Source organism: Podarcis pityusensis (genome assembly GCF_964106645.2).
Source record: "Podarcis pityusensis genome assembly, chromosome: 3".
Classification (NCBI taxonomy): Eukaryota; Metazoa; Chordata; class Lepidosauria; order Squamata; family Lacertidae; genus Podarcis; species Podarcis pityusensis.
In genome coordinates this window covers 65,123,969-65,149,525 of record NC_138026.1, presented here as the reverse complement: position 1 = coordinate 65,149,525, position 25,557 = coordinate 65,123,969, and the positions used below count along the sequence as shown (strand labels likewise).

Genomic DNA, 25,557 nt, shown 5'->3' with positions numbered 1-25,557 from the left:
CTGATCTGCAAGCGTTTTTACTGCATTCAAAGCAAACTACCCTTCCTCTTCCTGGAAGTTTTAAAAAATAGTAATAAATTCTGCAAGTTTGCAGCAGAAGCTGGTCATGGAAAGCACTGATTGATGGCATCCAACAGGTCACCAAGTAGCCTTCACCACTCAATTTCCAGAGTAGTACTGCATAATTTAAAAAGCTTCTTTTTATTTCCAAGCTAAGAGACGAATGTAAATATGTATAAGCGTTTTACATGACACTTTACAAATGTTCAGTGAAGGACAGGCAACCTGCCTTAAGCATTGGTGAAGAAAAAGGGGTAACAGCTGAAGCAGTGCTGGATGCATGTACATTTGTCAAACTGCAAAGCCAGGAAGAAAGCAGACTTACACCACAGCTGAGGGATCTGCTGTGGAGTTTTTTATTTTTAGAATTATGATTACATCAATTTTTATCCTTTAGTGTTTTAAACATTAGCCCTTTGTATAATGAATTAACCACAAAATCAAAGTTTAAAGAGATATTGGAAGCTCTCTAGTCCAATCTCCTGTTGTACAGTGCAGGAAGCAACAGCAGCAGCTTTGACAGTTATCTAACTTCCACTTAAATACATCCAGCAAAGGAGTGCCCACCACCTACTGAAGCAGGCTGCCCCCTGCCCAAGTTTCTCCAAACACTTACCTGAAGCCTGCTTCCCTGCCACTTCCACCCAGTATTTTTCCAGAGCAACAGAAAATTAATCTGGTCTATCTTCTATGTGACAGCCCTTCGGATATGTGAAGGTTACTATCATGTCTCCCCTTACTCTTCTTTTATAAAGGCTCAGTAAAACCAACTCTTTCAATAGCTCCTCATAGGATAGGCCTTGGTTTCCATCCATACCCCCCACCATTTTGATCATATTCCTCAGGACATGTTTCAGTTTAACAATATCCGTCTTTAAATGTCCAGCACTAGATGTGGCCAGGATAGCACAGAGCAGAACAATTGTTTTCCTTGATCTGGACACTATGCTTCTGTTACCTGTTTTATATGCGATATTATCATAAATTATCAGAAGTGTAAGGATCTCAAATACAGGTACATTTTGTGGTAATCAGACATGAAAGAAAAGCGAACCAAGTGAAATTGTTAGTAGCCAATACAGGCTATCAAGAACATTCAGAACCAGGATTTGAACTGCATTTCAAACAAACTCTTATAAATATGATTTTTTAGAATTTTACTACATCTTAAGTTTTTAACTTGGCACCCAAAACATCAAACAAGGATCCTATTTTCCTGTCACACCCAACTTGGAAAAAATATTTTTAATGTATTCATGGTGTTTCCTCTGTGAAATAGTTCTATAAAGTCTGTCATGATTTCTATTAATTTATCCAACAATAATACAATTACAAGAAATACTTCCTTAAATAAAGTATCAGTTTCCAATAAGACTGAAAATAAGATCACATTCTGAACCTCTCCTTGAGTTGTTGAATCAATAATTCTAAACAGGGCAAAAGAAAAATGCTTCTCTTAATACAAGAAAATTAAGACACATACACACATTTGGACTAAGCATCAAATATTCTGGAAGCACAACTTGTGCTTTTGATTTTAAGGTAAAAAGGTAAAGGTACCCCTGCCCGTACGGGCCAGTCTTGACAGACTCTAGGGTTGTGCGCTCATCTCACTCTATAGCCTTCCCGCTACTCTCCAACCTTCCTGTGGGCTTTTGCAGGAGATGGGGGAATTCCCCCACCTCCTGCAAAAGCAGGCAAAAGCCGCGCACTCGTTAAATGGGCTCCGTGGCTTCTGCTGGCTTTTCTACGAGGGGGGGGGAATTCCCCCACCTCCTAGAAAAGCCCGCAGGAGCCGCACACCCTTTAAAGAGCGCACCGCTCTTGGGGGCTTTTCCTCGAGGAGGGAGAAGGGACTGACTGGCCGTTTCAGTCCCTTCTCCTTCCTGGTCGAAAAGCTCGCAGGAGTCACGCTGGGCTCCTGTGGGCTTTTGCGGGAGGTGGGGGAATTCCGCCACCTCCCACAAAAGCAGGGAGAAGGTCTTGGAGTAGCGCACAGGCTGCGTGCAACCTGTCCACTGCTCCCAGAGCTGCGGGGGGGGGGGATCATATTTTTTTACTTGATTTCCCCCCCCTGAAAACTAGGTGCGTCCTATTGGCCGGTGCGTCCTATAGGGCGAAAAATACGGTAAATATACTTTGTTCAAAATGAAATGTGCTTCATTCCATTTCTACCATTTTAAAAATTGTTCCATTACTGGTAAGGCCTCAAGGACTATTTTTTAAAAAAACATATGTTCTTTCCCTATGAACAAAGACACTTTTGTCATGGTGGTGTGTTAAAATCTTCATTAGGCCCAGCTGCTTCTAAGGCATGGAAACAATTTTTGGCTCTTCTGACATTAAACGGGAGATGTACTTATATCAGGAAACACCTACATGTGCATTAGCCATCCTACTCCTTACAAACAGGGAATGGTATTTTGCTTAAGGATGATATACTTTAAATCCAATTTACCCCACTCCCACCCTGTTATCCTTTGCCATCATTTAACCAGAACTGCATCCCACCTTTGTTGCACCTTTGCCAGCTATCCTCCGACTTGTTATATGAATTGTGACATACTTTGGACAGCTTCTTAGCATCCTTTGGTTAGGGAAGATTGATGGAGATCCATAACACCAAGAGGAGTTTGGATTTGATATCCTGCTTTATCACTATCCTAAGGAGTCTCAAAGCGGCTAACATTCTCCTTTCCCTTCCTCCCCCACAACAAAACACTCTGTGAGGTGAGTGGGGCTGAGAGACTTCGGAGAAGTGTGACTGGCCCAAGGTCGCCCAGCAGCTGCATGTGGAGGAGCGGAGACGCGAACCCGGTTCCCCAGATTACGAGTCTACCACTCTTAACCACTACACCACACTGGCTCTCAAGGCCTTTTCTGTGACAGCCTCCAACTTTATGAAAAGTTTTTTTTTTTAAATGAAAGCAAAGAACCAAGCAAACAGGGAAACTAGCAAGTGTGAAAGTTTGGGGAGGGGGCAGGAAAAAAATAATCAGAAACATTGGACAACTTTAGCTATAATCCAGTCAGCACTCACCAGATGAGATCATAACTGAAAGGAGTAATTACTTTTTAATAAATATTTAAATTTATTACCATTATTTTATTGCAGAATTTATTGTAATTTTATTACAATGAATGTTGCTTTCATAAATCTCTTCACTTTTAACCACCTCAAGTTTCTTCTGTTTTTATATGATAGTGATAATTATCTATTGTTTTTAAGCCTAGATACTAAAACCTGCCTTTGTTTACTAGTATTTTTATTTTGATATTCAGCTTTCTTTCTTTCTCCCAGCTGTACCAATTGGCAAAAACTAATTGGGGACCATGAAGGGACGCGGGTGGCGCTGTGAGTTAAACCAGAGCCTAGGACTTGCTGATCAGAAGGTCAGCGGTTCGAATCCCCGCGATGGAGTAAGCTCCTGTTGCTCGGTCCCTGCTCCTGCCAACCTAGCAGTTCGAAAGCACATCAAAGTGCAAGTAGATAAATAGGTACCACTCCTGCGGGAAGGTAAACAGCGTTTCCATGCGCTGCTCTGGTTTGCCAGAAGCGGCTTAGTCATGCTGGCCACATGACCCAGAAGCTGTACGCCGGCTCCCTCGGCCAATAAAGAAAGATGAGCGTTGCAACCCCCGAGTCGGCCACGACTGAACCTAATGGCCAGGGGTCCCTTTACCTTTACCTAATTGGGGACCATAGGGCACAGAAGCTTGTAGTCTATCACTAATGCTAGGCATATTTTATCATTGTTTGAATAAAACTATAGCATTTATACTTTTATATTTCATGAAATACCTAACAGTACAATACTACGAAACATTTCATGTACTTGTAGTAAGTTTGGGTTTGTAAATAATCAAACAATCCTAAGCACACTTACTAGTGAACACTGTGGACCTTACTTCTGAGTAAGCATATCTAAGTGTGTGATGAGTATTGCATATATGGCATATATTCCAATCTTTCTGGGGGTATTTTTTTTCTGTGGAGGAATGTAAAATTTTTACCCTATAGCTTTCAGGTTTCCATGCATTTTACACCTCTAAACAGGTTGACAAACCAAGATAGTTGGAGCCATTCAAAGTCAGAATCCAGTAGTTTCCTCCTCAAGGAAAGAGGGGGCGAGATGGGGGAAGCAATGTTGTAGGTTAGGAGAACAATGTTGCCCTTCCTCTTCCACCACCCTACAGTTTTGAATGATTCAACCCAAGGGCACCAGTGTGCACACCATGGTTTGAGTTCCAGTGCACCCTGAAAGCATTTGAAACGACTCATTTATTTTGGGTGTTTCATTTTAGGGCTGAAATCCTACCTCTGCCATTGACTCGTTTTCTTGGTCTTAAGTAAGACAACTTGTTGCCTTCTACTGCATTACTCAGTTTTCAACATCATCATCTGCAGAAAGCTTAGGTAAAGGGACCCTTGACCATTAAGTCCAGTCGTGACCGACTCTGGGGTTGCGGCACTCATCTCGCTATATTGGCCGAGGGAGCTGGCGTACAGCTTCCGGGTCATGCGGCCAGCATGACTAAGCCGCTTCTGGCGAACCAGAGCAGCGCACGGAAATGCCATTTACCTTCCCGCCGGAGCGGTACCTATTTATCTACTTGCACTTTGACGTGCTTTCAAGCTGCTAGGTTGGCAGGAGCAGGGACCAAGCAACGGGAGCTCACCCCATCGCGGGATTCGAACCGCCGACCTTCTGATCGGCAAGTCCTAGGCTCTGTGGTTTAACCCACAGTGCCATCCGCGTCCCGCAGAAAGCTTACAAATGGCATAAAGACATCATCGTATTCATCCCATGATAAAGTAGTGACAGGTATAAAATTCTGAACATGGAGGTTCAATTTAGTTATCATGGATGGAAATGGAAGGGTCAGGGAGGTGGAGTTTTGTTGGCTGTAAGGGAACGGCTGGACGAGGATGGACTCGGTGGGCTTCCACTTTCTGGAGGCACTAACTGCCACTGGGTATGTCTTTAATTTCAATTGTGTGACAGCAAAATCTCATGAGTTGCTGGAATGTAACATCTTTGTTTTCCTAATTCCCCTTGTAGAATTCAAAAAACGTCATTTACTTTTCTTTGACATGAAAAACAACAATTTAAACCATAGATACTAATACATTCTTAACAGCCGGATTGTTTTACAGCCAAGTAAGACTCTACAAAAACACCTGCACTCATGAGATTGGTTTGTTTGTTTTTTAAAGCAGAACATACCTGGCTCTCTGATGCAAAGCCATTCAAAAGGGGCATCACAAAAAGCAAATCAGACTTTTATATTAAATGATTGAGCTCTGTTCAAAGAAAGATGTTTGGTTGAAACATTTGCGTTATGGAAGGAAAAGGCTTGTATCAAATATTATCTCATTCAACTGTTGGGCCCTAGAAAGAGATTAAGACAGTCTTGGAAATAAGTGTTAAGAGGTGGCTCACACTGTCTCCTGCATACTCTTTCTCCTTCAGCTTCTGCCAATTTGAGAAAGTGTCTCTTACCAGTTACTGGAGAGCACAACCATGTGTGTTTGGTTTGATCCAGCAAGGCTATTCATATGTTCCTACAAAAGGCAAAAGAGAGGAAGTGCTCACACTGGACCAGGGAGGGGCGGTTTCAGCTGCAATGCTTATTTTATTCTCCACAGTTGAATGAAATGCTTAACTGTTCAGCTAGGTTAGTGTGAGTGAATTCAACATTTAAGAAAACAAGGGAAAATGTAGTTAGCTTAACAACGGAAGGAAAAATTCATACCTGCACAACTTGAACCCCAACCATAAATATCTAGCCTGCACTTAAGTTTTTAATTGGCTTATATTCTTGTTTTAAATCTAGAATTCCCAAAGTCCCAATTGTTTTTCTATGTACTTTACTTGAATAAACTGCATTAAGCTGGGAATTATGTATAGTAAACAGTAGTGATCTGAAGACTCGTGTGCATGTGTGGAATGCACTTTGACAGAGGCTCATTTCCACACAGCCCTCAGCTGTACACCTCCCCACATCACATGCAGTTCTGGAGGTCTCTTAAACCTCATGACTGGCCTTTTGGGAAACACAAGGAAGTCTGTCAAGAACAGTGGAATACAAATGCCACATACAGCTCTCTGGGTGTTAATCAATTGTTTAAAATCCATATGTTTGGACTGTCTTAGGAGACAATGGGACAGTGCACCTTTATGGGTAAGGTCAAACTACTGGAGAATTACCAGCACCTCTATAACCATCACCTGTGGTTATAGACTGAGAGCTTAATGCTTCTCCAAACTAAAGACAGTGAGGAAAGGGTTCTGCAGCAGGATCAAGATTAAATTAATTTTGGTTTGGGTGTAGCTAATGTGAATTCTACTGAAGATTTCGCTTAGCTATGGATTTGCTTTAAGAAAAAGCAACACTCATCTCCCAGGTATCTTCCTGGATCTATACAAGGGTGTCTTCCAGCAATCATCCAGCTTTTATAAAAAGGTAACTTTTGGGGAGATGTGGGACAAAACCTCAATCTAACCGCCAGCGTTCGAAATTAGCTGGGCGCCAGTCGCATTTTGCCTGGAGATGTTCAGGGACCACCCTTGGTGCCTAACATTTCCACCTGCCGGGCTACAGTCAGCTGGTCTGCTGGGCACAGCGGCAGCAAAAGACATGCATCATTTGCTGCCATGCTACCCCCACCTGAATTGCCCAGCAGCGAAGGAGCAAAAGATGTGTATTATTATTTTTTGCTGCTGGGTGAATGTGTTTGGCGGGGTATGGCGGTAGCAAAAGACACCTCTTTGCTGCCATGCTTCCCTGTAGACCCCTGATTTGCCTGGCAGCTTTCTTTCCCCCCTGCAGGGCTGAAAAAAAAATGGTGCCTAGACCTTTTGTTTTGGTGTCCACAACCTAGGTCCTGGAAGCCACATGGCTCCTATCCTAGTTTCTAACACAACACTGCTGACTGTTAAAAAAAATGTGGGTAGGAATGCTACAACATATGACAAAGTTATGTGTGCCAATAGTTAATATTCCTGATGCATATGTAAGCTGGCATTATTCACCTCAATACAGAGAAACTGTTCTTTTACATACTGCTAGCAATAGCCAACTAAACCATAATGAACTTATGCTTTTTGTTCACTTAGCATAGTTTTGCAAGCCTAAAGCAGACTATCCCAAAACGTTCTTCTTAAGAAATAAAATAAAATTGTATTTTCCAATTAAGGCTCGTAAATATTATATATACATATACTTAAAGTATATTATTCACAAATCCATCCAAATAAAGATATCTAGCATCAGAAAGAAATTCTTACAGAAAATTTTTCTAAAGCATTTTATATTATAAGCAGAATTTCTTGTCCAACACTTTTCAGTATTACTTATAAAAAACAGGAATAATCATCTAGAAAGTTCTGCTGCACATATCACACTGAAAAGAATGTTAGCAGGGTTATTCCTATTGCTGTAATAGGAATTCGTAAAATTACACTTGCACCAGAGAAATGTAATTCTAATTTTAGTTTTGTTATGAAACAGAAACCCCACTGGCTTCTTTGAACATATATAATTTATTCTGATCAAAAGATCAAGAATGCAAAGTAGGATACATTTCAGATTCCCTACAAAGATTAAACTTCATAACTACAACTTGCACTAAACGAGTTACAAGACTGAGAGCAAAAAATGCGTAAGCGTATACTATAAAGCAAAGCTTTCAAAACTGTGTGTCGCAACACGTTCGTGTGTCAGCTGCAGTGTGTAGGTGTGTCGCGCGAACGCTCCCCACATTGCTCCCGGAGCTGGAAAGGGGTTAGTTTAGCCTCTGGTTTGCTAGTAAAACTGAATTACTGAGCTGCGAAATGATGCAAAACTGACTGTGCCGCGAAATGATGCATGTCTAAAAAGTGTGCCACCAACATGAAAGGTTTGGAAAGCTCTGCTATAAAGTCTACACACACAGAGTACGCATGTATGGAAGATTAGTAGAACACTACAGCAGGATGGTTTTTTAAAAAAACAATTAATTCTCTATCGACCCAATTAATAACCAGGAAAACTACTCTTACATGCTTACATTCTAATGCAATGACTAGTACTGAAATATTTCATGAGGTTAATTAGCTAGGACAAGCAACAGGACAGTCATTTCCAGTTCAGCAAATCCAAATGCTGACTCTCATTCCTGCATATATTTCATCTGTAGTAAGCAAATGTTTTTAAACTGTCATAAATGCACAACCTTCATGACACCCAGAGCAAAAAAAAATCTCATTATTATTCCCATTATTATTACTACGGGGGGGGGGGGGAAATCTGACTGAAATCAGTGAAGAACTGTATTGGCTCTATTTCCACTGCCAGCTTTCATAACTGCAATTTAACATAATACCATAATCAGCATCTCCTATTGTATCCTAGGATTTTTAAAAAATGTAATATTCAAAATATGCCTGGTAAAAGTTTTTGCATAGACCAAAACCAAGGGAAGATTTGATCCACAACAATTTCCTGAAAAAATGTAGGTTTCCAAATGAGATCTTTGCAAAGTTCTCTTTTACTGCTGACCCTCTCATAGTAAATGTCTGTCAAAGTCAAAGCTCCCCTAACCCATAATACCTGCTGAATAAGAAGAGCACTTTCCCACCACTCCTTATGCCCCTACAGATGCTCCCACAGACATGAGCATAAAGACTTCTCTCTTTGTTTGTTTCTAAAGTGATAAAAGTGCAGGCAAAGGAGATGTTTAGCTATTCCATCATTTTAAAGCTGAAACACTCTACATCACTGAATCTTCACACTGAATTACCAGCTATAATGACTCATTTTGCCCCGGCAACTGCACTATGAAACTGGCAAAACTAAGGTTGCTGTTTTCTCTGCTACATTAACTTTCTCCAGACACCCAGTTAAACTCTGTTTGTCTCACCTTGTACATCTCCCACAGTACCAAAATTTGCCAGAAATTGCACTCCGTGTAACCTCATCCATAGTCAACTATTTTCGTTTTTTTAAAAAAACAATAAAAAGCAGAGGAAATAAATCCCATTGCTGTTGTCGTAGTTCAACATATGAATGAATACATGTATTAATAATGTGGAATGTAAGGAATTAATGCATTGATTGCTGCTTGTCCCCACCTGCCTCAAGCAACAGTGCCTGGTACCAGTGTCCCTTGTTTCTCTCCTTATCCCTGGCTTGCCTTTCTTTTTTTAGGGTTTTTTTTACCTTCTTTCCTTCCTCCTTCCTCCCCTTCTCCTTTCCCCTATTATCTGGGTCTCCTTTTTTTGAGTGCTAGACCATGATCTGAAGAAACATGGAGGCCAACACCTCACTGAAACTAAGCAAGTCTGATCAGTACCTGGATGGGAGATCACATGAGAATCCCATGTACACCACTTTCAGTTCCACTGATGAAGAAAGGTGGGGTATAAAAATAATAAATACGTAATATTAATACATTTGTGGGGGGGAGAGATGGAAATGGAGGCCTATTGTGGGTATGAACTTTGTAACAAAGGTTGATACTGAGCATAAAGGAGATAATTCTGAGTTACTTGCTTGTTGAGATTACTGTATGTAGCACACACAGTTTTACAAAAAACAACTACTAATAACAACAACAACCTTTGAAATCTATGATAACTGTAAATTGAAATAAAGGCAAATCAAGTTCAGATACATAGAACAGAAACTCTCACTTCTGTAAAACCTGTGACATTTTCTGGAGCTATTTATTCTACCTAAAACTTTTCAGTAGAACAGATTCATTCTTCCCAAATCTTCAGACAATCATGTGGGGATAGTTTGGGAGTTCTCCTGGATACAACACTGGATGCTCAGGCGGCCACAGTGGCAAGCAGTGCTAACTAACGCCTAGCTTCAACTGATGCCCAAGATACACTGTTAGATAACTTGGTTACAGAGGTCTAGGCAGAGGCGGTTTTAAGGTAGCATGTCCAGTGTGGTCGCACTGGGCACCACCCTGCAGGGGGCACCAAAACAATGCTGTAGAACTGAGCAGGCAGGACCACTGAATTTTAGCGTTGCACAGCGCACCACTGAAATATGAGAGCCCAAAGCCAGTGGACCAGTGGTGATTGGTCCATGCTCTGATAACCTCAAAATTGGATTCCTGTATTTTGCTGTAAGTGGGGTTGTCCTTGAAGAAAGTACTGAAGATGCGGTTGGCACATAATATTGCTGCCCATTTCCTATCTGAGGCAGCAAAGTGGAATTCCCTAACACCAATCTTGCAGGTGCTGCACTGCACTGCACTGGCTGTTCTGTAAGCTATTGGGCACAATTCCAGGTATTGGTACAGTATTTGAATATAAATCTAAATGATTCAGGGCCTCCGAGCTTGAGGAAGTATCTCACTCAGTACCACCCAACGTGGGCTTTTAAGATGCGCTGGAGAGGCTCTGCTAGTAATGCCTTCGTTCAGTAAGCCCTCAGCAGCAGCAACTCACTTGTGGAACTCTCTTCTAGTGCATATTCAGATTGCTATACCCATTTGAGCATCAACTTATTTATATTAGCCTTCAGAGCATGAGAAGGGTGGTTCTGTTGATATATTTTATTGTGCTGTTGACTGCTTTGGATTGTGATAATTGTATCATACTGCTTAATTCATTTTTAATGTGTTGTTTACACTATTTTTATTGTTTTATTTTATGTCTATTGTTAACCACTCTTCCTTTTGAGGATAAAGGGGTTATAAGCAATAAATAATAATACCTAGGAATGCATATAATTTAATTAGCCTGAGGTCACAAGGCTAAATACTACTCTAACAGTTTGAAACACTGGGGGGGGGGGCAATCCAATTATTGTTCTTTTTCTTATTATTTTTCTTACAGTTAACTGTCAGTAAACAGTTTCGATCACAACAGTTCTACTCTCCTTTTGCTTGTCTGCCAATAAACACTTTAAAAATACTGAAAGAGTTAAGTTTTCCATTAGTCAGGTCTAGCCCCATTCCGCAACTGGTGTGGTTAAAGTAGTTGAACTAATTAAATTCAGGGCATGTATGGTGTAGCTGAACATTTTTGATCCGCCGTAGCTATTGAATTATTGAACCTCAGGGGAGGGAGGAAGAGAATGAGCAACATGAAAGGAGTATTAGAAATATTTAATTCTCTGCATGCATACACCATAGAAGACCTGATAAATCACTCTACAGTTCTCTCTCTTAAAAAAAAGTGTGTGAAATCCAAAGTCACAGTTAAAAATATTGGTTCAGGCAAAGTTGAAACTGCACAAGTTTAACAAACCACAGGTTCTCCTCAATACATCATACATTAAGAGGCAGAGAAAAAAGTAGCAGAATTTACACATCAGCTTGGGAAAGGAGGTTCAATCATGCAATACAGTATCTATTTGATAGGTATGCAAAATTCACTGGTGGAAATTACACTTTTACCACTGAAATTAAATCCCCAAGGATACCTGACAGATTACAAGCAGGCACATTGCTCATAATCATATTCAGAAACCGTGATTAGGCTGAGATGAAAGTGATCGTCCAAAAAGCCAAAAACAGCACCACCTCAACATTCAATTCTTCCAACAAATGGAGACCTAAGCCTAAAGAATAGCCGGGACAAGCAAACCAACAGGGAGCAGAATAGTAAAGCAGGTGCTTGTAATGTAATGTTGATTTCATCTGACTAACTTTTTACAACAGGTGCTATTCAAGGGGGGGGGGGGGAGGCAATTTGGGTCGTAAAGGGCTCACGACTTAGCACAGGCTCAAGAAACCCCATTGGATCCTTCTCCGTAAACAACCCGTGGATTCCTTTCTTAAGTTTTGCTCCGCAAAAGAGGAACTTTTGCACTGAGTCGCCCCAAGAATGACTTTCAGGAGATGTCAAAGCCACCAGCCTCACAGCCAAGGCTGGGTAGCTTTCGAGCCCCCTCTCCACTTCTCCCAATCCACCCAAACCAGTCACTCACCAGTATCCCCATGACATCCGTCCAGAGTCTGGAGAAACTCTCGGGCATGCTGCTGTCCTCCTGGGGTTCGGCGCCGGCGGCTTGTTCCTCCTCCATAGTCGCCTCCTCGGAAAGCAAAGCTCAAGGCGCGCTCCCCACCGGACCGAGACTCTAGCCAAGGGCGACGCTGCCCGCCTCACGCCCCGCCGCCGGCTCAAGCCCTGCGCTCAAGCCAGACCCGCCGCCGCCGCCGCCGCCCGGCTACTCCATCATGCCGCCTCTGCCTTCGCCTTCCCGCCAGGCTCCAGCCCCAGAAGAGAGCAGAGGAGGCGCCCGACGCTTCCCTCCTGCAGCTCCTTCCCGGGCTCAACTCTTGGCACGTCTAGAAACTGCCATGCCCCGCACAAACTTTGCCTGCTTGGAGCCGTGAGCAACAGGGTGGCAAAGCAAAGCTGGCCGTGACCACCTTTCCCTCGCGCAGGGGTGCTCCAGAGAGTCGCGGTCGCCTCTTTGGGGAGAGGGAATCGCTTCCCACAGGCCCAAAATACATCTGGCACCAAAGGAAGTCTTTCGGTAAGGTTCCCCCTCCTCAAATCAGGAGCCAGCGCTGAGTTTTCAGTTCGTAGGTAACTCTAATTCTCTGCCTCCCCCCTTTCCCTCTACATGGGCTCTCCCATCTCCACATGACTGCTCTCTCTGTCTCTCTCCAGAGAAAAGAGCTTTTAGCAACAAAAGGTGCTCTGATGTCAGCCCCTTTCGCATGGCAATGAGCCCCAGACAGGCGAACAAATCGCCTGTTGAAAGAGCAGCCTCGCTGAAGGTTCTGGCCGACTGGCCCAAGTTCTCCAGTCGCACCACGCAGACACGCACTTAACACACTCGCCACTCAACAGGGTTAATGTTTAAGCCAACCCAGCTTCCCGCAAGGATTTCAGGAATGCCCTCTTTAAGGTTTCCTTTCCTCCTCCTTTTAGGAACCCTTTTACTTGAGTCTGGCAGCCTAAATTTCCACCCACCTCTGTCAGAAAAACAAGCTCATGAAACTTAGGCTGAAAGCCTTGCACTTTTTTTCTGTGTGCCCACCATGATATTGGCTCGGTTTCTTTACACAGGCACATTCTGTAGCAGGGTCTCTCACGTTTCAGCATCCCAGCAAACTAGCAAGTCTCCTTGAGAAATAATAGTGCGTGTTTTTGGAGCAATTTTTTTTACTGCTGCACAATAAAGGTAATTTTATACTTTGATCAGAGGTAAAGCTGTACTGCGAATCACAACTTCCTGATGTTTGTGGCTGTATCATCATCATCATCATCATATGTGTGATACATGCGAACATGTATGCACACTAAAGTTGTCCTTGAAACATTTTAGGTGCGTGCCTAAATGCAATGAGTAGCTTATGCATATGTTTTTGATAGTAGTGCTATCAAGCTCATAGCAGCTGGCTCTGCCTCCACCAGCACACCTGACTTCTGTGCACTGGAAAGCATGTGTGTATATTTACATTTGTATGTAGATGCCAATGCACGTAGGCTCTAATCACATATAAGTGAAGCCTAAACATGCTGGGGGGGGTCACTATGCACATGTGCCATGCACATGTAAGCGGGGGGGGGGGAGAGAGAGAATCAGCCAACATTATAATGATATGCACATTCCCCTAATGTAGGAATGTCTGCATAAGGCCTGAGAAGTGGCGCAAAGCAGAGCACGCACACAGATGTTTTATGTTAAGACTAAGTCATCCCCCATCTCATTTGTGACATCTGCTTCTTCTACTTACTATAATGGACTAGCACCCACCATCATATGCGTTACTACGGTTTCTCCTACGGGAGCTGGGAATGCAGAATGGTAGCCTGGAGAGGGGACTCACAACATGATGACACAAATCTACATATAGGTAATATGTCTAAGTCAGTAATTACTATTCATATACATTCAGAAGTTTTATTCATTCCTTGGGAAGGTGACTTTTCCAGCTTGAATTGTTCAACCAGGACTCAAACAATAAGGTTTTAGGTACATACAGTATATGAATTGACAGTATATGTCGCTAACAGAAAAGTCACCACATTACCATGATCCAGTGTTAACAACTGGGAAGATATTGTCCACCCAGCTCTAGTTCTTGTGTTCTGAAGTCATGTAACACAGGGTTGTTGTGAGGATATGAGGAACAGAAAACCATATACACCACCTTGAGCTCCGTTGAGGAAAAGGTGGTACATAAATGTAATAAATAAATATTAAAAACCCCTCAGTACTCATTCGCCACAAGCAAAACACTATACTCATGAACATGCCTGTTCACAGAAGCTATTTGAAAGACAAATATTTCTGCAGCCCAACGACATCAAAGAATGTGTCTTCTCTCCCATGATTAATTAATTTTTCTCTTAATGTGCATTTCCTTAAGCATTTACCCTGGGACAATATAGACTGAATACAGCTCAGTCAATAGTGCATGCGACTCTTAATCTCAAGGTTGTGGGTTCAAGCCCCAAGTTGGGCAAAACATTCCTGCATGGCAGGGGGTTGGACTAGATGACCCTTGTGATTACTTCCAACTCTGCAATTCTATGAATACAGTGGGACCTCTGGTTAAGAACTTAATTCGTTCTGGAGGTCCGTTCTTAACCTGAAACTGTTCTTAACGTGAGGTACCCCTTTAGCTAATGGGACCTCCCGCCGCTTCCGTGCGACTTCTGTTCTTATCCTGAAGTAAAGTTCTTAACCCAAGGTACTACTTCTGGGTTAGAAGAGTCTGTAACCTGAAGCGTTTGTAACCCGAAGCATTTGTAACCTGAGGTCCCACAGTGGCTTCGGTCCTTACAGCCACAGCAGGCTTTGTAACTGGCCAACAGTTTGACTTTACCCCTGAAGGTGAACTCTTCCATTGTCTCCCAAGACAGATAGATGCCAACAACAATAACAACATGTTCAAGAAAACTCATAGTGGATTTTGTGAATGAGCCAACAGAACCAACAAAGGTGGTGGTGGTTGAAGAACCCCACAATTACTTGTTTGTGCAGACCAGGGTGGCAAACAAAGCCCCAATGAAAATGTTCAGAGGGAGGAAGAAAAGAAACTATTGTTAAACACAGCTACTTTATAATACAGAGGGCTTCAGAAATTACACAAGTGAAGCAAACAAGCCAAACACCCCAATTCCTAACCATGTTTATTTGGCTTCCAAGCAATTATGCTTAGGATAGCAGCCTAACGATAGCAACATTTTATTCACTTCTTTTTCTCTCCCTTTTTCTGGAGGGGCAGTCATGTCAGTCTCTTACAGGGAAAAAAAAAACAGTCCTGTGGCACTTTTAAGACTAACAACATTATCATGGCATAAACTTTCATGGATTCACACCCACTCTGTCAGATGCATAAACTGAAATCCCTTTCTGGTGAATTATAGCCACACAAATGCCTTAGGAAGGGGGAGTGTGATGATCTATTATGCAATTTTTAAAAACAGTTGTTTATGGAAGCAAACAGTTCTTTATAAATAAAATATCTCCCAGGCTACATGGGAGAGGGATTTTTTAGGTTATGGTTTGAAATTAGACAGAATTCAGACACATTATGCTAAACTACTGTGGTATGGTCAGTCTCTACTTCCTGTCTCAACTCCCACCAAGACTCAAAATATCTGGATGTTTACACATAGTTCTACCATTTGCATTTCAATTAAATGGTCATCAGTAGGCGTTGACACTAAACAAACACTTAATCTAATCAGGAAGTTTGCACTTTCTAAAGCTGATGTTTCAGATATACAGTGAACTTCACAGAATTACAAGGAATAGCACTGTGAGTTCTTTTACATGAGCAAAATATACCCACTGTTCTTTCCTTGCTGATCTGGTCCTTCCATTGCTGCTAACACTCTTAACTGTTTTATACTCTGGGCAGTCTTTTAAAAGCAGCCACTCACATGTATAATGCAGACAAAAGCCAAAAATTGTACATGGACATGCCATTCATAAATGATACTATGCACACAAGTGAGGAAGCAAGTGCATGGTGTGGAGTGACATGTGTTGTTCTCTAATTCAGTACCAAACATAACACAATTTCTCCAACCCTGTCCATTTATTGTTTCCCGCCACTTAAGCATTTCTTCCGTCTGACACTTAAAGTGCGGTCCTATGCTTCTTTGGAGGATATATGTATGGCGAGCCTCTATGTTACCTTGCACCAGCGCCATCCTCATCCTATCAGCCATCATCCTGTAATGGTGTGGCTATGTAGCTCTGCACAAGACTGAGGCAGCAAAACTGCCACTGTACAAATGTACAACACAAAGCTTTGCATGACCAAGCAGTGGTCAGAAGCATGTACTGTGGGAGAAACATATTAGTCACCATTCTATCAATATTATCAAGCCTAGGGCCCCTCTTTGTGGTAGTTCCAACACTGCACCCAGAAAACATAACTGTAATTCAAAACTCAGTAATTTACTACATGACAAGCTCCAGGGAATCTCTATCAGCATACACACTACACTGAGTGCTTAGAAGCCCCTTGAGACAGCACGCGGCCACTCCACCCTGCAGATGAGTCAGGTAAACAGGCTGGATCCCAAATAACAGGAAGGGGGTCATCATAATACAAGCATCTTTGCCAGACAGTATCTAGCCCAGACTTGCTGAAGCATGCTCAGCATGGAAAACCTTTCTGCTTCTGGCAACTTTCAGGCTGGCTGTAGAGTACTTGCCAAAACACAGGACAATCAGAAAGAAAGTTGAACGCTTATATCAGGAGTGTTCTGCTATACACAGGAGTGTATAGCTATTATGGGCAAAAGAGAGCTACACTAAAAAACAAAAAGAGAACTACACTTGAAAACAAAAAGAGAAGAGAAGCATCTTGCTTTCCTGTGGTGATTGTTGTTTTGATGTCATTGATATGCACTCTTAACTGGAGCTGGGCACTTTATGTAGTTTACCTTAAAGAATAGACCAAAGTAAAGCATTAGTCCAAAGCAGGCATAGGCAAACTCGGCCCTCCAAATGTTTTGGGACTACAACTCCCATCATCCCTAACCACTGGTCCTATTAGCTAGGGATGATGGAAGTTGTAATCCCCAAACCTCTGGAGGGCTGAGTTTGCTTATACCTCCAAAGAATCTGCATTAAATTCTTTCCACTTAGGCATATACAGTATGCTATGTTCACACAATGCTGATTTCTGCAAGCCAGAAAGGCTTACAGTTCACAAAAGTTTCACTGTAAGGAGTAGTTCATCAAGCAGAAAATCCAGATATTTCTGTCTGTAAATATGGTCAATGTGGCATTCCTGAATTATGTTTGGGTTCCTTTGGAACTCAAGAAGTGTAATATCTATGAGGGACACACTTATTCATTTATTCCGTAGGATTTTAAACTGATATAACTGAATATTTTAGTATTATATGTGTGGCACTAAAAATCAAATATATATTGTATCAATCTATACAGCTATTTATTGTTTTATCTTTTTGTAAACCACTTTGATTATTTTTAATATACAATCTCAAGTAGAGTATAAATCTTGTGAAATAAATAAATAATAATAATAAACATTTCTGGGCCTCCTCTTGCCTGCTGCATTTCTATTTTCCCTTCCTGACCTAGTTTCAACATGCCCCAGTTCCAATTCTTCAGGATTGGCTAACAGGTCCAGGAAAGGTATATCTTGTTCCTGTCCTGTCTTCCAGAGGTACTTTCCCTACACATGGCAGCCTCCACATCTGCTACCTTTAAGTGAGGCTGTGCTTTGAGATTTGTTTGCTGTTTCCTGTATCCGTCTGTTTTAGAAACCAGCCTCTGGTACTCCCTGCCCAGCTTTGATTGTCTGAAGCCTACTCTGCAAAGTGAGCCCAGAGAAAGAGAAGGCTAGTTTGCCTCCCAGAGTTGTGCTGAACTCGACCTCCCCCTCCTAATTTTCTCCTATGCCTAGTTCCTTCTTGTGCGTATGGTGTGCATGTTAGCTAAATAACCCAAACCACAAACTAATTCCTTCACACCAAATAAATACATATAGTTACCGAGCTACCCTTGTGGATATTAACTCCTGCCCAGCTATTCTCCATTGAAGTCTTAGATGTGTATAGCTTGATTCTCTGGGGCGGGTGACACTCAGTTTTTAATACCTGTGTATTAAGTTACTGGATACGTCTGCCAAAAGTACTATTGCCGGCACTAAAAATCCTAATTCACAAGACTCATTGAATGCATGTATACAAAGCTCATTTCTGCAGAGGAGGCTTGGTACTATCACTCTTCTTTCACACGTTGAAAGTGACTTGTTTGAGCTAAGCAGTAAAATTACTGCAGATGAAGGAACTGAAACTAGATCTACCAGGAAGTAGTCCAACAGTCTATTCTATGGATTACATGAATACTCATTAGTATTTGCATTTATTATAGGATTTGCACGGTGGTGGTTTATTAAATTTCTATACCATTTCATCTGAGGAGCATAGGGCGGTTTGGAATATAAAAACACAAAAATACAAACCATAATGACAAACAAAACCATGAATGCACACGTTGCCAATGAAAAAATAGCATTAAACACAGATAGTATTAAACATAATGAAGAGAAATTACTTATCAGTTCTATTAGAGATGCTGGAATTACAGTACTTAGAAACATACTACATGCCATTTTATACCATGTAACACATATCAGAGGCTAAGAAGCCTTCAGCCCAAACACAAAAATGAGCAGCTTGTATTCCATCTGTGGAAAGCAGTTACCCAAGAAGAACTTTTTGTGTGTGCATACATATACAGTACATATTTTAAACCATTCCATTTCACAAACAACAAAAGTCAACTGCTAACCAAAAGTGCACTGCAAACCTATGCTCACTTTAAATCTACAGATCAGAAAGAGAAGGTGTGCCAGAGACAAAATGCCGTCATCTCACAATATTTAGCCAACTCTAAACATAGACCCCTAGGACTGTATCAATCTTTCTGAGTCAGAAGGAAAAAGGAAAGGATCATATCCTTTTGTCCTGCACACATGTTCACAACAATAGCCTCATGTCCTGTGGACCTCTGATAATACATGACTTATGCAGTAAGACCACTTAAAAGCCACTCCCATTACTACACAACAACTTTCTAAGCAAAAATCAAACCTGAGTTTTAATCCCAATGTCTTAAACATAGTTTCTGTTTTCTCTAGTTCTGTTTTCCCAAGTCTTGGTGGGCTACAAGCACCACCACCTTCCTCTTTATAGCTGGTTTTTATAACCCTCCAAGCTCTCCCATGTATCTTGCATTGAGTCTTCATGACAGGTTCCCAACAAAGTACTGCTTGCAATAAAAGAGTAATCTTAAAAACACACTTATTCAGAAGTTAGTTCTGCTGAAGACCATATGGCATATTCAAGAGTAACCACATTGATGACAAACGAGTAGATAACTCATAACAGCACAAAATGAATATGGAAGGCTTCTTGTTTGCAGAAAAGTGGTGGTGGACAAAATACAAATTAAATAATAAATAATGGAAAAAAGCCAGAGACAGATAGGAGGAGAAACGGCAGCAAGGACATATCAGAAAATAAATGCAATAGCTGATAAAATTCCATTCCCATTTTTTGTGCCCCCTTTCACTCAAGTGGATACATTTTCCTGGGGAGATAGTAAAGATCTACAAAACAAGGACAAGGTTAACTTCAAAGTGTCACAATCTTCATGTACTAATCTAATAGTGCAATCCTATGCATGCTGACTCAGTTAAATTCCCATATTAAAGTGCATAGAATTGCAGCCTACATATGCCAGTCTAAACAGAGGAAACTGCACCAGCCTGAACAAGAAAAAAATCAAAACAAATTATTTATAATTATTGTTCTGCTTCAATTTATCTATTTGTCTTAAATTCCACTTCACCAAGCCACAAAGATTTACTGGTTACTGCCAACACATTTAACATATTAATAACACAACATGCAGCACTAGACAGTAGTTCGATATTTCTAATCTAATTGTCTGCCAGTTACATCTGTTTCTGGATTAGGATTAATCATCTGGGCCTCTGTTTCCCTTCTTGCCTTGTTTAATGTGAAGAAGAAATAAATGACCGTCTTCCCGAGGACAAATGTGGACTGTTTGCCAATAACAAAATACAGTAACTTGGTATAGAAATTCCAAACGGAAACTAGTATTTTCCTGTTGCAAAAAATTGTTAAGAAAATAAATGCCCTGGGGGGTTTTTTATGAAAAAAACAGCAGGAACTATTTGAAATTGAATTTATTTGCAGTTATGTGAGGTTTTTACTGCCATATTCTTTCCAAGAGCAACTTTTTCAACTGATTGTACAGTGAATAGAATACACTTGAAAACTATCAGTTTTTTGATACATGTATTATACCTGAAACTGGTTTAATCCAAGCTTCTTCTAGTGACTTTAATAATTTATAGGTCTTCATCTATTGTTCACAATCAAGTGCATAAGGCAGCAATCCTAACCCCCTATTTTTGCTGCTGGAGAGGGTTAGGCTATAGTAGGGTGTTCTTGTCCACTGGCCTCCACCAGTGAAGAAGTATTCTCTGTGGCGATGGAAAGCACTGTAGATTGATTACCACCAACTGTAGCCAGCAGAAGGTCCTGAAATAATGTTTTACAGGGCTGTGATTCTGCTAGATCCCATGATGTGGGCCCCTCAGCTGTATGAGCCTGGAACTGCTGCAACAAATTTGATACCCACCACTCATAGGGCTTTGGATCTGGCAGCTGATCCGCTGCTCTGCTGCTCCTAGCAACAGTGATTGCTCTATCCAACAATGAAAAATCAAGAGCAATCCATCGAGTGTATCTGTCTGTCTACCTTTGTATGGCAACACGGAAAGTTTGTGATATTGTACCATAAACATGAACAGACAGTCTAATTCCTTCAAACTTTAGGAAGCAGAAGGAGACTTACAGGTTTCATGTCCTAAAAATATTGAAGGTAGGGATTTGGAATGGGGTATAGTTTTAAAAAGCAGCTGCTTCCATTTAGGACAGCTCAGCTGGAAAGTAAATGTGCCTGTCAAACAGTAATTAAAGTGAGAAGAGGCCTTATATCACTAACTGTGGATTTTCAGGACTCACCAATCAACTTACTCAGTTTTTTTAAAAAGAGACAGAAAGGCAAGTGAATACAGGCTTAAGCACTCCTCAGAACGTATCTTCAAGCTATTCTCTCAATTAATATTTTGAGGAGTTACTGAAGAGAAGGATTATTATTATGGGGGAAGGACGAGCGGGAGGAATTTTTCTCTCTACGACCAGTGAAACGCATCAGTGATAATACAAAAGCTTTTCAAGTTCTGTTAAGATGCATTTCTAGGGAAGTTTTTTTAAAAAGTTTGACCTTCAAGGGTAGACTGTTGCTATCTTTTTTTAAAGCACTCCCATCCCCCAAAACGTACAAAACTTTGCATCTGTTGCAAGTACTGGCTCAATAATCACATTTAATTAAAGAAGGCAGTTTTTACCTAATTTATGGAACATTCTTTTTGTCATGATATGCTTGGTGGAAACTAATTTGATGTGTTGCTGTTCAAAGGTTATTGGCATATTCTTTCAGCATTTAAGCACACACCAATTTTTTTTTAATTGGTTATATAAGCTTTATATGACGTACAGTCAACCCTGACATCCAGTTAAGCTTCTACATGCATATCATTTGCTGGATTAGGAACTGTGGCTGGGATCCCACTGCCCCCAAACCAGCTGCAGTGGCAGGCTCCCTTTTGGATGCTTAGGTGAGAAAGGCCACAACTTCAGCTTCAAGTGTGCCTATATACTTGCACAGATGCCTGGGTGGTGGGGTTAGACTATGGGTTATTTAAGCCCACACCATCTCTCATTTAGTGTCTTTGGCTTATCTGTACCCACTCCCCCCACCCTTTATTCCAGGGGTCGACAACCTAAGGCCCATGGGCCACAAGTGGCCCACAGGGGTTGTTTTACCGGCCCACGATCCACCCCCGAACCGAGCTGCCCACTCGGCAAGTCCCCACGCGCTGTGCTAAACCGGCGCAGCACGGTGCGGGGACCCACTTTCGCGGCGCAGGAAATCGCGTCTGCGCAGATGCTGGAAATCGCAGGCGGGAGTGCTCACGCGATCTGGCCCATGGAGGGGGCTCTGTGCCAGTGAACCGGCCCAGGCAAGGTAAGCCTTGCCAACCCCTGCTTTATTCAATATAGGCATTTTCTGATCACTGTCTGGGAATGAGTAGGCATTTTTCCCCATCAGCTGACTGGCCTTGGTGCCTCCCCCCCTCTTCCCGCTATGTACTCATTGGGTGGTGGGTGTACTTAACAGATTTCAGTCATTAAATTGATTAAATTGACATATTCAAATGTAGGTGCGGGAAAGTCATTCGGTAGTTAAGGTTTGATGAGCACTCTTAGGCACCTTTAAGAGTGAAGCTCAAGAAAAGTGGTAAGGAAAACACAACCCCATGATATCCTATGGCAGATCTGCTGTTATATTAATCAATGTAGCCCAGATCACCCAACCTTTGTGTCTTACCACCTTATTACATTGTGTGGTGGCAAATCTGATGGACATCCAAATGCCAATGTTGCCTGCCTATACTTAATTACATTCAAATGTAGTCAGATTGGCACCTTCACCCACATTGTAGTGCAATTAGACATGTTTCTTGTAAAATCACAAACACACAACAACAGCAGCAGCAGCAGCAGCAGCAGCAGCAGCAACTGAGGTTCTTTACGTCTTAACTGTGCTTGTAATATGCTATTCTTTGCATGAATAATACAGAAAACTAAAACTAATAAAATTTCTCCCCTCAAAACCCCAGTCCAAAATATATCAGAAAGGAATTAACAGTTCAGTCCTATTGAAGTCTTCTCAGAAGTAAGTTCTCTTCTGTTTAATAAGAATAACTTCTTAGCAAGTGTTTTGGATTGCATCCCAAGTATACCTTGGAAACTGAAAACAATAAACCATTACACTTACTAGGGAATAGGAAGCAAGTCTCATTAAACTCAGTAGGATTCATTTCCCAGCAAACATGCATAGGATTAGACTGCCAACTGACTTGCCCTTTCAATGGCTTCGCCCCAGGAAAAGTCATGGCACTTAGGTACCGGTAAGTAGGGTTAAGATTGCCTCTAAGACTAAAGCCCGCTGATTTCAATAACGCTTACTTTTGAGTAGACATGTTAGCTGAATTAGACTACAGCAGTGGTTTTCAGCCTTGAATGATGGTCAGGGGTGCTGCAGGCAACGCTGGCCTCTGTCCCTCTTTCCTTCCCTCCCTCCCTCCCTCCCTCCCTCCTCTGATGCTCTCTTGCATCTCTGCCTCCCAAAGGCTTGCACAGCTGTTTGTTGCAACAGCCCTGGCTACAAGCTCCCCAAGCGAATGGTGCCTTTGGGACTGCTCAGGGGGTGCTGGTTACCAGGAACTAAGGCAGCCTCAGAGCAAGCAGGCAGGCGGGCGAGGGAGTCCAGGCAGCCAGTCTGCCAGCCCTTGCTGTTGGGAATGGACAGTCAGGTCCCAGGCTCCTGTGGGGCAGTGTGAAGAGATACTTCTCTTTGGGGTGGGGTGTGCAGCTCAGAGACCAGGGCAGCAGCTGCCCGGAGGACTCCCAAGGAGAGGGGAGAGGAAGCTACAGGAACACTTCACAAGGGAGGGTGTTTGAAAAAGGGTAAGAGGCTGCCATCTCTGCAGGCAAGGGGTGACACAACTGGGCTCCTGAGCTCCACAGGGGGGCTGCAGAAAGAATGTAGTTGGTCAAGGGAGTCGTGGACCCCAAAAGGTTGAAAACCCCTGGGCTACAGTATCTCAGTGCTGTGCAGTGAAAAATGAGGACAAAAATGGGGATAGCAACTATATTTTTTAAACTAGAAATTTCTGTTTACAAGGCGGATGTTTTTCCTGGAATTGGCTTCTCCTGTTTGAGAGGCTTCCTAACCAATGTAGGAGAATTGCTTGCATCTGAAATATACCAGTTCCCAAAATAGTGTGTAAATATTTGATATTCTTAGAACACAGGCAATGTGGAGAATATGCAGTCATTTCTTATGCTCTCATTTAGAACTGACTGCCATATTAATGAATCAAAAGGTCTGATTTTTTTTATTGCTGCAGCTCCAACTGATGATAAAAATCTGTATGCATGATGTACACAAATCTGTGTGACCCTCAGGAAAGCTCACAAAGCTGGTTGAAAAGAGGCAACATTTATATAAGAACATCTGGAATAATAATTTTATGATACACATTGTTCTTAATATCTTATGCATATCTATTTCAAGTGGAATCTGCAACAAAATGCTGCCCTGGGTTCCTTTGGGAGGCAGATCATGATTTAAATTTAATACAGTGGTACCTCAGGATGTGAACAGGATCCGTTCCGGAGCCCCATTTGCATCCTGAACAGAACGTAAGACGCGTCAGCCCATCTGGCCGCTTCCGTGCATACGTGTGACGTCATTTTGACCGTCTGCGCATGCGACGATACTTCTGGGTCGCCACGGAGCGCAACCCGAAAATACTTATCCTGAAGCGTATTTATCCCAAGGTATGACTGTAAATGATGATTAATAAGTATGGCACTGAGATGTGCTCCTCTTCAGGGTTCAAGGCTATCCCCTTCTCTAAGATAGTCATTTCCACTCTTCCCATTTTTCCTATCCCAACAGATACTCAGCATTCTGTGGCCGCTGAGCAAGGTCATTTCTCCCTAGGTTGTTTGGGTTAAAGTTTTGTTTATTTTGCTGCTTGGGTTTCTTCTCCCTAAAGGTTTAGGTTTTTTTTCTGGAACCCTGGGTTTTCCCTTGTTTCTCAGCGATCCTGCTTTGGCTACAATCCTGTCAACACTCAACTATAAGACTGATATTGAAGGAAGAGTGCCTGCACCTCTGAATTTACTGCTCCACCACCAAATTACTCAAATTCACAGAAGGCTATAAATGACTACTAGTCATGAGGGCTATGAACTATGTCCAGTATCAGAGGAAGTATACCTCTCTGAATATCAGTTGCTGGAGGAGCATAAACAGGACAGAGCTATTGTACTCACATCCTGGGGCTTCCCAAAGGTATCTACTTGGCCACAGTGAGAATACTGTGTTATATAGACCTTTGGTCTTATCCAAAAGGGCTCTAAGTAACTGGAATTACTCATCAAATTTGCAGATGACACCAAAGTGAGAGGGGGTAGCCAGTGCTGCAGAAGACAGAATCATGATTCAAGATGACCTTAACAGATTGGAGAACTGGGCCAAAACTAACAAAATGAATTTCAACAGGGACAAGTGTAAGGTTCTACACTTAAGCAGGAAAAGCCACCTGCACAAATATAAGGTGGAGGACACCTGGCTTGCCAATAGTACATGTGAAAAGGATATAGGGGTCTTAGTAGACCACAAGCTTAACATGAGTAAAAAATGTGATGCAGCAGCAAAACAAAGTGAATGCTATTCTAGGCTGCATCAACAGAAGTATAGTGTCCTGGTCAAGGGAAGTAATGGTACCACTCTACTCTGTCTTTGTCAGACCACATCTGGAGTACTGTAACCAGTTCTGGGTACCTCAATTTAAGAAGGATATTG

At 42.0% G+C, this 25,557-nt stretch overlaps 1 protein-coding gene across 6 annotated transcripts in view; it reads right to left on the bottom strand.

Moving 5' to 3' along the window:
* The window catches only part of SASH1 (SAM and SH3 domain containing 1), a 554,241-nt gene that overhangs the window by 118,712 nt on the left and 409,972 nt on the right, over positions 1–25,557 (bottom strand). The window contains exon 1 of one of the 6 annotated variants that reach the window (XM_080998542.1): positions 11,995–12,765. The exons of 3 other annotated variants lie outside the window; for them this stretch is intronic. In XM_080998542.1, the coding sequence (XP_080854668.1) occupies positions 11,995–12,090 (96 nt within the window). In that variant the 5' untranslated portion in view covers positions 12,091–12,765. Of the gene's footprint in view, positions 1–5,288; positions 5,340–11,994; positions 12,766–25,557 lie in introns of those variants that run through there. 2 more of the 6 variants (XM_080998546.1, XM_080998545.1) reach the window with 2 other exon arrangements.